Source organism: Symphalangus syndactylus, chromosome 2 (genome assembly GCF_028878055.3).
Source record: "Symphalangus syndactylus isolate Jambi chromosome 2, NHGRI_mSymSyn1-v2.1_pri, whole genome shotgun sequence".
In the NCBI taxonomy this organism is placed as follows: Eukaryota; Metazoa; Chordata; class Mammalia; order Primates; family Hylobatidae; genus Symphalangus; species Symphalangus syndactylus.
This window is the reverse complement of record NC_072424.2, coordinates 65,429,276-65,441,404: the sequence shown is the minus strand read 5'-3', so window position 1 is coordinate 65,441,404 and position 12,129 is coordinate 65,429,276. Positions and strand designations below refer to the sequence as shown.

Sequence of the window (12,129 nt, the reverse complement as noted above, 5' to 3'; positions counted from 1 at the left end):
GCTGGGACTACAGGCGCACGCCACCATGCCTGGCTAATTTTTTGTATTTTTAATAGAGAGGGGGTTTCACCATATTGGCCAGGCTAGTCTTGAACTCCTGGCCTCAAGTGATCTGCCTGCCTCGGCCTCCTAAAGTGATGGGATTACAGGCGTGAGCCACTGCGGCTGTCAAAGCACTTTGGATAAACCAAACCTAACTGAAGAAGATGACTTGAAAACAACTACAAAATATTTAGCTTATTCCAAAAAAGTGTGTTTATAGATAGCACCTCGAATAAAAAATTAAGGATTGAGTCTAGCTATCAGACAAGCATTTTTCAAACTGGGTTTCAACTCCTTTGTCAGTCATGAACCAATCATTCAAGAGATATTTATTGAATGCACACTACATACTAGGCACTGTTCTGGGCATTTGAGGTACACCTTATTGAATGAAAAATCACTGTCGTCATGGAACTTACATTCTAGTGGGAGAGCTGGGAGAAGCACAGACACTAAACACTATGTATCTATATCATATATACGATATATGCATTAAAAATTGATAAATATTATGGAAAAATATTGAACAGAATAAGCGGAGAGCCATGGGAGGCGGAAGCTTTCAATTTTTAAATGGTTAGGGCCTCATTGAAAAGATGACATTTGACCAAGTACGTAAAGGAGGAAAGGAAGTTAGCCATACAAATATCCAGAAGAGCTTTTCCTGGCAGACAGAACAACGGGTGCAAAGGTTCCATAGTGGGCATATCTGGAATATTCAAGAAAACAAGGAGGCCAAGATGTCTGAAATGGAGAGAGAAAATGAGCAGTAATCAGAGAGAGGCCATGTGGGGAGAGGAGGGGGGCAGTCACGTAGTGTCACTGTATACGGCTTTTACTCTGAGTGAAATGGGGAGTTAATGCAGGGTTTTGAGCAAAGGAGTAACATTATCTGAAATATTTTAAAAGGACTATTCTGACTGCTACTTTGAGAAGAACCTGTAGGGGAGCAGAAAAACCAGAAAGGAGGCTACTGCAATAATCCAGGTGAGCAATGACGATGACTTGGACTATGGTGGTACAAGCGAAGGAAGGTGGCAAGAAGAGGTCTGATTCCGGATAAATTATGAAGGCAGAGCCCAGGCTTTTGGTTTGAAAAATCAGAATGATAAAGAGACAGTAGGAAAATGATAGATTTCAGGGGAAGATCAAGAGTTCAGTTTTGGGTATGTTAACTTTGAGGTGTGTATTGGATATCTAAGTGGAGGTATTAAATAGGACATAAATGGACATAACAGCCTGGCACTCGGAGAGAGGTACAGGCTTATGATTAAGCCCTGGGGCACTGTAATGTTAAGATGTCAGAGAGAAGAGAAAGCACTAAAGGAGAATGTGAAGGAGCATGCACTGAGGTAAGAGAAAAACCAAGAAAGTCCTAGAAGTCCATTAAGAAAGGAGTGATGAACTGTTGTCAAATGCTGCTAACAGGTTAATGCTAGATTTAGGAACATGGAGGTCACTGGTGACTTTGATCAAACTGGTTGTGATCTGGAGCGAAAACCTAATTGTAATCAGTTAAAGAGAGAATGGGAGAAGAATTAGAGACAGTGAGACAATGCTTTCCAATTTTGGTACATTCCAACTAACATTTTGTTTTAAAATAAAGAGAATAAAATTGTAAAGAAAATAGCAGAACTAAAAAATTTGAAAGCCACCATGTGAGATTAGAGACAGTGAGACAATGCTTTCCAATTTTGGTACATTCCAACTAACATTTTGTTTTAAAATAAAGAGAATAAAATTGTAAAGAAAATAGCAGAACTAAAAAATTTGAAAGCCACCATGTGAGATTAAAGAGAAATAACAAAAAATGTCTAAGATAGGTCACATTAATGCCACAAAAGAGCGATTTATCTTTATCCAACTTAATTAAGAAATAATTGCTTCGCAACTGGCTGGGCACGGTGGCTCACGCTTGTAATCCCAGCACTTTGGGAGGCTGAGGCGGTTGATTCACGAGGTCAGGAGATCGAGACCAGCCTGGCTGACACAGTGAAACCCCATCTCTACTAAAAATACAAAAAATTAGCTGGGCTTGGTGGCAGGCGCCTGTAGTCCCAGCTACTCAGGAGGCTAAGGCAGGAGAATGGCGTGAACCTGGGAGGCGTAGCGTGCAGTGAGCTGAGATCACGTCACTGCACTCCAGCCTGGGCAACAGAGCAAGACTCCGCCTCAAAAAAAAAAAAAAAAAAAAAAAAAAGAAAAGAAAAGAAATAATTATTTCACTATCAGGTAAATGGTCCAAAAAATGCCTGTGACACCCAATGTATTAAAAGCTTTATAGGTAATCTGTCACAGGAGTTGAGAAAAACAATAAAGGCTTTATAGATTGTCATTTTTAAAAAAAGTTTTCTTAACTAAGACAGAAAGAGAATCATTAAGCAATCATTAAAAGCAATCATCCTGCAGGGCAATGGAGTATTCTGCTTCATCATACAGAAAGCCAATAATTTCTGGTTAAGTACTAATTATATAAATGTCTGATTATAAGAACAGGCTACAAGGAAAAACTGGCCAATCCATGGCTAATGAAAACACCTTTTGCCTGACGAGTTTCCAAATTCTAAACAGACATTACCATTACCAGCCAGTTTTGAAAAATACTCAGAACTCAAACTTGCAAATGTATATATATCAATGAAGACTGGAAGTTAAGGAAACAAAACAAAAAAGCATGCAAAAATAATAAAAAGCATGCAAAAAAATTAAAAAGCATGTAAAAATAAGAAATTGTCTTATTCGGGCCAGGCGCGGTGGCTCACGCCTGTAATCCCAGCACTTTGGGAGGCCGAGGCGGGCGGATCACAAGGTCAGGAGATCGAGACCATCCTGGCTAACACGGTGAAACCCCGTCTCTACTAAAAATACAAAAAATTAGCCGGGCGAGGTGGCGGGCGCCTGTAGTCCCAGCTACTCGGGAGGCTGAGGCAGGAGAATGGCGTGAACCCCGGGGGGCAGAGCCTGCAGTGAGCCGAGAACGCGCCACTGCACTCCAGCCTGGGTGAAAGAGCGAGACTCCGTCTCAAAAAAAAAAAAAAAAAAAAAAAAAAAGAAATTGTCTTATTCGAAGACTAACACAACAAAGCAATTATGTAGGATGATAACAATGAAACAGAAACCAAAAGTATGTGTATCTCCTCCTAAGCCTTGATATTTCGTATTAGGTGAACTTCCTAGAGAAGCTGTCCAACCCCACAAAAGGAGGTTAACTGTCCAGTCTACTGGTTCCTCAGCACCCTAGCCCTAACCCATCACAGCTCTTACTACTCTGTATTGTAGCTCTCTACTGTTCACGTCAATGATTTGACCAAAATTCTGTATTGGTAAGGCCCAGGGTTATCTCTGTCATCCGATCAGTGGTTTCAAAAATGAAGCATTTAAAAAACACTTTTTTTTTATGGATGGGCAAAGCAATAACCATGCAGTAATTAATAATTTCCTAACCTAATGCCTTAGTGAAGAATACTTTTTCTAAAGGGAACAGTTCTCAAACTGGTTCATCCCGGGAAGCACCTGGAAATCATGATGCCCTTTGTGGGATGCCATGCTTTTTTGTGGAATACATCAAAAAGAATAAATTTAATTCATTACATGGTTAGAAGCAACTTGAGTAAGTTCAAATATACACATACTTTATTGATGCAATTCTTTTTTCTTTTGGATGCAGTCTCGCTTTGTCACCCAGCCTAGGGTGCAGTGGCACAATCTCAGCTCACTGCAACCTCCACCTCCCAGGTTCAAGTGATTCTCCCACCTCAGTCTCCAGAGTAGCTGGAATTATAGGCACACGCCACCACACGAGGCTAATTTTTGTATTTTTAGTAGAGACGGGGTTTCGCCATGTTAGCCAGGCTGGCTAACTCCTGCACCTCCACCTCAGCCTCCCTTGTAGCTACGACTACAGGCATGTGCCACCATGCCCAGCTAATTTTTGTATTTTTAGTAGAGACAGGGTTTCACTATGTTGGCCAGGCTGGTCTCCTGAACTCAGGTGATCCTCCTGCCTCGGCCTCCCAAAGTGCTGGGATTACAGGCGTAAGCCACCATGCCTGGCCTATTGACGTAATTTTTAAAAGTACAGTCAGCCATCTGTATCTGTGGGTCCCACATTGGTGGATTCAATCAATCTTGGATTGAAAATATTTTGGGGGGTAGGAGCAGAGACTGTATAGAACATGTACAGACTTTTTTCTTGTCATTATTTTCTAAACAACACAATGTAACAACTATTTACATAGCATTTATATTGTATTAGGTATTACAAGTAAAGTAGAGATGATTTAACATATATGGGAGGATGTGCACAGGTTATATGCAAACACTATATACCATTTCATATATGGAACTTATGGTGTCCTCTTAAAACCAATCCCCCACAGACAGTGATGGATGACTGTATAACCCTGAGTTCACAAGAAAGAAAGAAAAGAGCTGTCAAAGTTTGATGAGTTATTTCTGAGTTTTTAAAATTAATATTTCTTAGTTATCTGTTCATTTTGCTAGCAGAAAAGTGACAGTAGGCACTAAATGTTTAATAAAGAAAAACAAAATACAAATTCAGATCTTTTTTTCTGTTTACTGTGATAAAAACCATTAGCTCACTATTAGTGGAATACCTCAATCCAGTTTTCGAGCCAATTTGAGATCAGTTGCCTACAGCCATTCAGCTTCTCCACAAATAAAGACTTTTCCTTTGATGGCTTCATTGTTTTCCTCAAAAGTCCCCCCCCTCCGCCCGCCTTTTTTTTTACTTCTCCCTTTATTTTCTAGAAGTATTTCTCAAAGTATAGTTCCTGGGCCATCTGTCTGAATGTGCCAGAGTGCTTGTTAAATGCTAATTCCTGCTGAAACACCATACCAGCGTTCCCAACAGAAGCTCTGGGGAAAGAGCTGAAATAATTAATATCTCAGCTAATTCTTTGACCTCCTGATCGGCCTGCCTCCCAAAGTGCTGGGATTACAGGCGTGAGCCACCTCACTAGGCCATATCTCAGCTAATTCTTATGCATGTTGAAGCCTGGAAACCATTACACAAAAAACAGTGACTCCCAATATCTTTTGTTTTAAAGAGAGCTTTAACAATTCTGCCCCAAGCCTGATTTCATCATCTGTAAGCCTACAGGTAATTGCGAAGGCCCTGATGTGATGCAAATTTAGGATTGGCAATTCCTTTTCTAAAATAAAGAAATTATATCATATTATTTTATTTATTTCTATTTTTTTATTTTTTATTTTATTTTTATTTTTTATTTATTTTTTTTGAGACAGTTTCGCTCTGTCGCCCAGGCTGGAGTGCAGTGGCGTGATCTCAGCTCACTGCAATCTCCGCCACCCGGGTTCATGCCATTCTCTTGCCTCAGCCTCCTGAGTAGCTGGGACTACAGGCATCCGCCACCACGCCCGGCTAATTTTTTGTATTTTTAGTAGAGACGAGTTTTCACTGTGTTAGCCAGGATGGTCTCGATCTCCTGACCTCGTGATCCGCCCGCCTCGGACTCCCAAAGTGCTGGGATTACAGGCATGAGCCACCGCGCCCGGCCATTTATTTCTTTATTTTTCATTTTATTTATTTATTTTTGGGTCGGAGTCTCGCTCTGTTGTCCATGCTGGAGTGCAGTGGCGTGATCTTGGTTCACTGCAACCTCTGCCTCCCGTATTCAATTGATTCTCCTGCCTCAGCCTCCTGAGTAGCTGGGATTACAGGCATGCGCCACCATACACTAATTTTAGTATTTTTAGTAGAGACGGGGTTTCACCATGTTGGCCAGGCTGGTCTTGAACTCCTGACCTCAGGTGATCCACCCACCTCGGCCGCCCAAAGAGTTTGGATTACAGGCTTCAGCCACTATGCTCGGCCTATTTATTATTTTTTTTGAGACAGGGTTTCACTCTGTTGCCCAAGCTGGAGTGCAGTGGTACAATCACAGCTCACTGCAGCCTCAACCTCCTGGGGTGAAGTGATCTTCCTGCCTCAGCCTCCAAGTAGCTTGGACTATAGGCATGCACCAACATGCTCATATACTTTTTGTATTTTTTGTAGAGATGGGGTTTCTCCATGTTGCCTAGGCCAGTCTTTAACTCCTGGGCTCAAGTGATCTGCCTGCCTTGGCCTCCCAAGTGCTCTAAATCATAGGTGTGAGCCACCGTGCCCTGCCAGAAATTGTATTTTAATGATGCAGTTTCATAAAGCTCTTGGATGGATAAATCTACATCATCATAAATTAGATTATTAGGAAGCTTATTAGAGATTGTGGAGCTGTGTCATTTTTCCTAGTAGATCTTTAAATATCACCTAAAGTTGATCTGCAAAGTCAGGAAATAATGCATTACTTAGAGTCCAAATTTCTAGTCTCTTTGAACTAAGCTGAAGTGATCAAATGTTAATATCATTATTCAGGTCATGTTTTTATTTTATTTTTTAACTCAATGAAAGCTGAGATGACCTGCTAATATATTACTGTTTAAGTCAAAAGCCTTACTCAAAAATTAGAATAATTCCTTTAGCCTAAGGTAAATTCCTCCAGCTATCAATCACCTTTGATTTGTAAGTCTGTTTCTTTGCAAGCTCATAAGGTTACACTTAGGATAAGCAGACTAGACACTGTGGCTCCTTTCATTTATGTCTGTGTCCTGTGCCAATATGGCTAGTGTCAGGATGGGGGAGGGGGGTATCTGAGTCCACAGAAGCTTGCTCTGCTAGTTTAAAATTTTGGATACACTCTGAACATGGACTACTGGCCACAAAACCATAAATTTCCTTTTATTACCACCTCTAAGTAACTGGAATAGGGTTGAAAGAGTTTCAGCTCTGTCAACTGTAGAAAAGTCAATGTTTCTGGCCTTGGTTTCCTTATTTGAAAGAAAATGGAATAACTGTAGATGAGTAATTCTCAATTGATGAGGTAGGGGACATAAATTCCCCTAAAAAGTGGGGTGCACTTTTCATTATCCCCAATCCAAGAATCCACTGCTACTGGTATGAGAGTGTAGTACTCTTCAGGTCTGGCTGATCCAACACGCTCCTTTAAGTTGAGGCTCTGATTTTTTTTTTTTTTTTTCGGAGATGGAGTCTCGCTTGGTTGCCCAGGCTGGAGAGCAATGGCAAGGTCTCGGCTCACTGCAACCTCTGCCTTCCAGCTTCAAGTGATTCTCCTGCCTCAGCCTACCAAGTAGCTGGGATTAGAGGTGCTTGCCACCAAGCCTGGCTAATTTTTTGTATTTTTAGTAGAGACGGGGTTTCACCATGTTGGTCAGGCTGGTCTCGAACTCCTGATCTCCTGATCTCGTGATCTGCCCCCCCCTTGGCCTCCCAAAGCGCTGGGATTACAGGCGTGAGCCACCACACCCAGCTGGCTGTGATTTACAATAACCCCTAAAACCTTATTTATGCAAGGTTCTGTGAATTTTAAAAATATGAAAAATTACTGGTCTAGCATTTGATTTCTAGATGGGTGTTCAGAAATTCTCTCCAATAGAGGGGTGAAATGTTCCTCTTACAGTCTTTCACATCTGATAAGGAAAAACAGTTGTACTTACCTAGCTCACTGCTGGGTTAGCATCATTTGTTACTACTTTCTGATCCCAAATGGCTTTTTAATGGAAACATATCCTTATATAACGACACAGGGTTGAGTGAAAAATTAACCTACTCATATATATCCCATATAGGGATGTGGTCTTCATACTCCAAGAGTTGACTAAGCAAGGAAAGGCAGAACATATGCAGAACCACTGAGCTCATGTCAAATTATAGCACATATTATAAATGCACATTTGCATGCTCCCCACACACATGAATGTCTGTTGCATACATTTAAAAAATAACTGTGATATAAAATTATATAGGTCTTTTTCCACTAATAAATATGTGACATAAACATTCTCCCACATTATTACAAAGTCACTGTAAATATGTTTTAAATGGTCACCAGATATCTCTTCAAGTAGATGACATATTGTTTGTTTTATTTTCCAGGTTTCAACAGTTTTATTGGGAGGTTTTGTTTTCTGTGAAATACACTAGAGGCTGAAGAAGGGGGGACACATTGCCTTTACAAGATCAGCGTTTCCCACCACTAAAGAAAAGGCATGAGGCGTGACATACTGGGGTTTGAATCTGCCTCCTGCTTTGCTCACATTTCTTTTTTTCTCTTTCTTTTATATGTATATTTTTGAGACGAAATCTCACTATCATCCAGGCTGGAGTGAAGTGGTGCGATCTCAGCTCAGGGCAACCTTTGCCTCCCAGGCTCAAGTGATCCTCCCACCTCAGCCTCCAAGGATGGGACCACAGATGTGCACCACCATGCCAGGCTAATTTTTTTTTTTTTTTTTTTTGTATTTTTGGCAGAGAGGGGGTTTCACCACGTTACTCAGGCTGGTCTCAAACCCCTGAGCTCAAGTGATCCGCCCACCTTGGCCTCCCAAAGTGCTGGGATTACGGGTGTAAGCCACTGTGCCTGGCCTCTTCTTTCTCAACAAGTATCACAGAACACAAACACAAAGGCAAGAAATAAAAACAGCCAGATCAACCTCCAACAGGGCCACACCCACATCTTGTCCCACTCCCCAGGCTGGGTCAGGCCTGGGAGGGGCCGGGGCAGCTACTTACTCTACAGTCCTCAGGCTGCATGAGAAGGCTGCAGGCTCAGAAGGGGTGGGACTAAATTAATAAATTAGAATAAATTAGGGGAGAGGAATGCAACTTTGTGCTGGGAGGGCCCTTTCTCTCTAACATACAAGAGTTGTTGGGGGAAGGTAGGAGGCATCGCCAAAGGCCACTATGGTGGGGGTAAGAGCAGCGGAGGCAGAAGTCACCTTTTCTTCCATGTTCTTCCCAAACAAAGCAGAAGAATTAAGGGTAGATGGATGTCTACAGCCATACTACCCTGAATGGGCTGGATCTCATCTGATCTATGGTTATTTAAACATGTCAGCTTCCACCTACAGATTGAGTATCCCTTATCTGAAATGCTTGGGACCAGAAGTGTTCTGCATTTTGGATTTTTTCAGATTTTGGAATATTTGCCATATGTGCATAATGAGATTATCTTGAGCATGGGATGCATGTCTAAACACAAAATTCCTTTATGTTTCAAATACACCTTCTACACACAGCTTGAAAGTAATTTCATACAATAATTTAAATAATTTTCTGCATGAAACAAGGTACACTGAATCATCAGAAAGCAAAGGTGTCACTATCTCGGCCAACTAGATGGACAATCAATCTGTAGTTGTTTGGTATCCCCATCATTACTGACTCTTGAATTCATATGCAACCATTTTCTTACACTTATTCACATGTAAGAACTTAACACTTAAAAAACAGGACATACCATTGGTACAGTGAAAAAATAATGTGTTAAGTGTAACTAAGTAATACCCACATCAGTGTTAAACAACAGCAACAAACGATGGCAAGCTGAATAAACTGTGGTGTGCCTCTGTTTTGCTGCAACCCATTTCATGTGGTCAGGTGTGGAATTTTCCATTTGTGGTATCACAAGTGCTCATAAAGTTTTGAAATTTGAAGTGTTTCAAATTTTAGAGGACTTTGAATTTCAGATTTTCAGGTTAGAGATGCTCGATCTGTAAAAAGTATTTTTTCTTGAAAAATCATTTAAGCTGATTCTTATAAAAAATTTCAAATAAGAAATTTAATTAGATTATGTTTCTAATAGTACCTTACCAGTTATTCTTTCCAAAGCATCATTCAGGGATCATTTTAGTCTTTTCTCTCATGAGTTAAATAAAATTTCAAGACAGGTGATGAGAATGGTCTCAAGTTCAGGTGATGCCTATTGAGAATGCCTTAACTAAAAAGTGTCCCTGACTTCTGGTCTACATCAAATCTGTACAAAGGAGAAAAGGCTGATTCCAGCCCAGAGGTTCCCTGATTCCTTTCCTCTTTTATAGAACCCAGACTCCTGCCTGTCCTTGCTGTAGGTATTATATTTGACCCGTAGTGCTTTTTACGTTGCTTTGCTTTTGACTGCCCATGTTTTTGACCTCAGCTTAGCAAAATGAAATCTCACTTTCTATTTTTTGCTTCTGCTGTACTCAGATCTCCAAATCCGTATTTTTGATCTTGGCAAAGAATAGCAGAAGGTATAACAGCTTTGAAGTCAGACCTGGAGTAGAATCCTGGTTCCCTCGGCAGCTAGGTGATCTCAGGCAAGTCACTTAATCCCTGTGTGTGTTTCAGATTCCTCAGGGGTAAAGTGTGCCTAATAATATCTACCATAAAGGTATATTAAGAGTTTTAGATTGGAAAATGTACTGAGAGTGCCTAACAAAGTGCCTTGCACACAGCAAGCCTTCAATAAGTGATGGTTACTGCTATCACCATTACTACTGCTGCTCATGTTTCCTTACCCTACTTTGGAACTGGCATTCTTGGTTCTTGACTGCACCCGAAGACAACTGGTGTTGGGAGGTTCAGAACAGAAAGAACAAGTTCCTTCTTGACAAAAGAATCTATGAATTTGGGAACACCTCACTGGAGAAGGAAGACAATTACTAATGACAAAGCTTAAAAGAGAAAACCCTGAAAGAATCAATTGGGTATATAAGATAGGTATATTTACTTGAATAGAAAGCAAAATAAGTCTCAGAAATACTATAGTTGACATAAGCTTATAAATACATAGAAATCTTATTGGGATTTTTTGGTTTCCTTATGGGTAAAAAAAAAAAAAAAGAAGAAAAAAGAAATCTTATTGGGATTTTAAAAAATGAAATAAAACACAGCTTTTCAGTGGCGATCTAGTTTCCATGGGGAGGTATTTTTCCAGATAGCATGAAATCCATTTTCTATCTTAAGCTGCACCTGCTAGATCACTAATATTTGTATTATTAAGTCTCTGGACTTAAAGTGCTTTCAGTGTGAATTTTCTTCCTACTGTGCCCATCTGTTCTTTTCTTGTGGGCCCAGAGGAAAGCAAGACTTAATAAATATTCAGTTTTCAGACTTCTTTAAAATATTTTTATATAAGCACTTACAACCTCTGAGGAAAATTATAAAACTGTTTGGCGAAACTTAGCTCACATGTGATTTCCCCTTATAACTATCCAAGTGTCATTTTTTTATGGAAGACTAAAAAGTAACTATACATATAAGAAGTGAAACCAAGGAATATAAATAATAACTTTAACACTAAGATATCTTATTTACTTGTATATTATTACATAAAGAATTTATGAATTAGCCAATGTTAAGGTGGGGGAAGGCACCAAGGCCACTGCCTACTCCTTGCTGCTCCTAATCAAGGTCAGCTGTGACCACTGGGTACATATCACCCAATGATGCTCTTCCTCCATTCAACCAGGTTGGGGACATGGTGACCTCACTTTTCATGACTTGCTTTCCCTGCCATGATGTAAAGTTGGCTGGATTCAAATGATCCATATCTAAGCTCTCTTAGGGTAGTGTCAGTATTTGACTAAACAATCATGGATTTTCCTTTAAAAACCACAAGTTCAAATGCAAGGTTAAACCAGCAAAGAAATGGATAGTTGCTATATTGAAAACATCATAGGCTACATGGATAAATTCAAGATACATGCAAATATTCTTAGACACAACACGGCTATTTATGAAACTTTTTGGCAGGCAGGGTTCTAGAGGAAGGTGCTACTTACTAGCAGGCTTATAGCAGACAAAAACAGAAAAACAAGAAAAAACGAAACTACCTCAGCAGCTGCAAGACTGATGCATACTCCTCTGAATCCCATATGTTCTTTTCTAAACATGTGCAGTACAACTCTCTGACCTGTAAGTGAACAACACATTTGTGAGGAACCAAAAGTGTATACACACTACTAGTTTGGCAAAATCATTTCTGGTCAACACACACAAAAAAATGTTATTAAGTCATTTTCTTTAGATTATAATAGACTTGGCATATATCTCATGGATCAGGCTTTACAATAATGCAATTTACGGCCAGGCGCGGTGGCTCCCTCCTGTAATCCCAGCACTTTGGGAAGCGGAAGCAGGTGGATCATAAGGTCAGGAGATCGAGACCAACCTGGCTAACACGGTGAAACCCCGTCTCTACTAAAAATACAAAAAATTAGCCGGGC

At 40.3% G+C, this 12,129-nt stretch overlaps 1 protein-coding gene across 9 annotated transcripts in view; it reads right to left on the bottom strand.

Annotated features, from left to right (window-relative positions):
* ORC3 (origin recognition complex subunit 3) overlaps positions 1 to 12,129 on the bottom strand; it is an 83,035-nt gene that overhangs the window by 21,980 nt on the left and 48,926 nt on the right. For all 9 annotated transcript variants that reach the window (XM_055258322.2, XM_055258313.2, XM_063619090.1 and 6 more), the window contains one exon: positions 11,737 to 11,816. In XM_055258322.2, the coding sequence (XP_055114297.1) occupies positions 11,737 to 11,816 (80 nt within the window). The remainder of the gene's footprint in view (positions 1 to 11,736; positions 11,817 to 12,129) is intronic.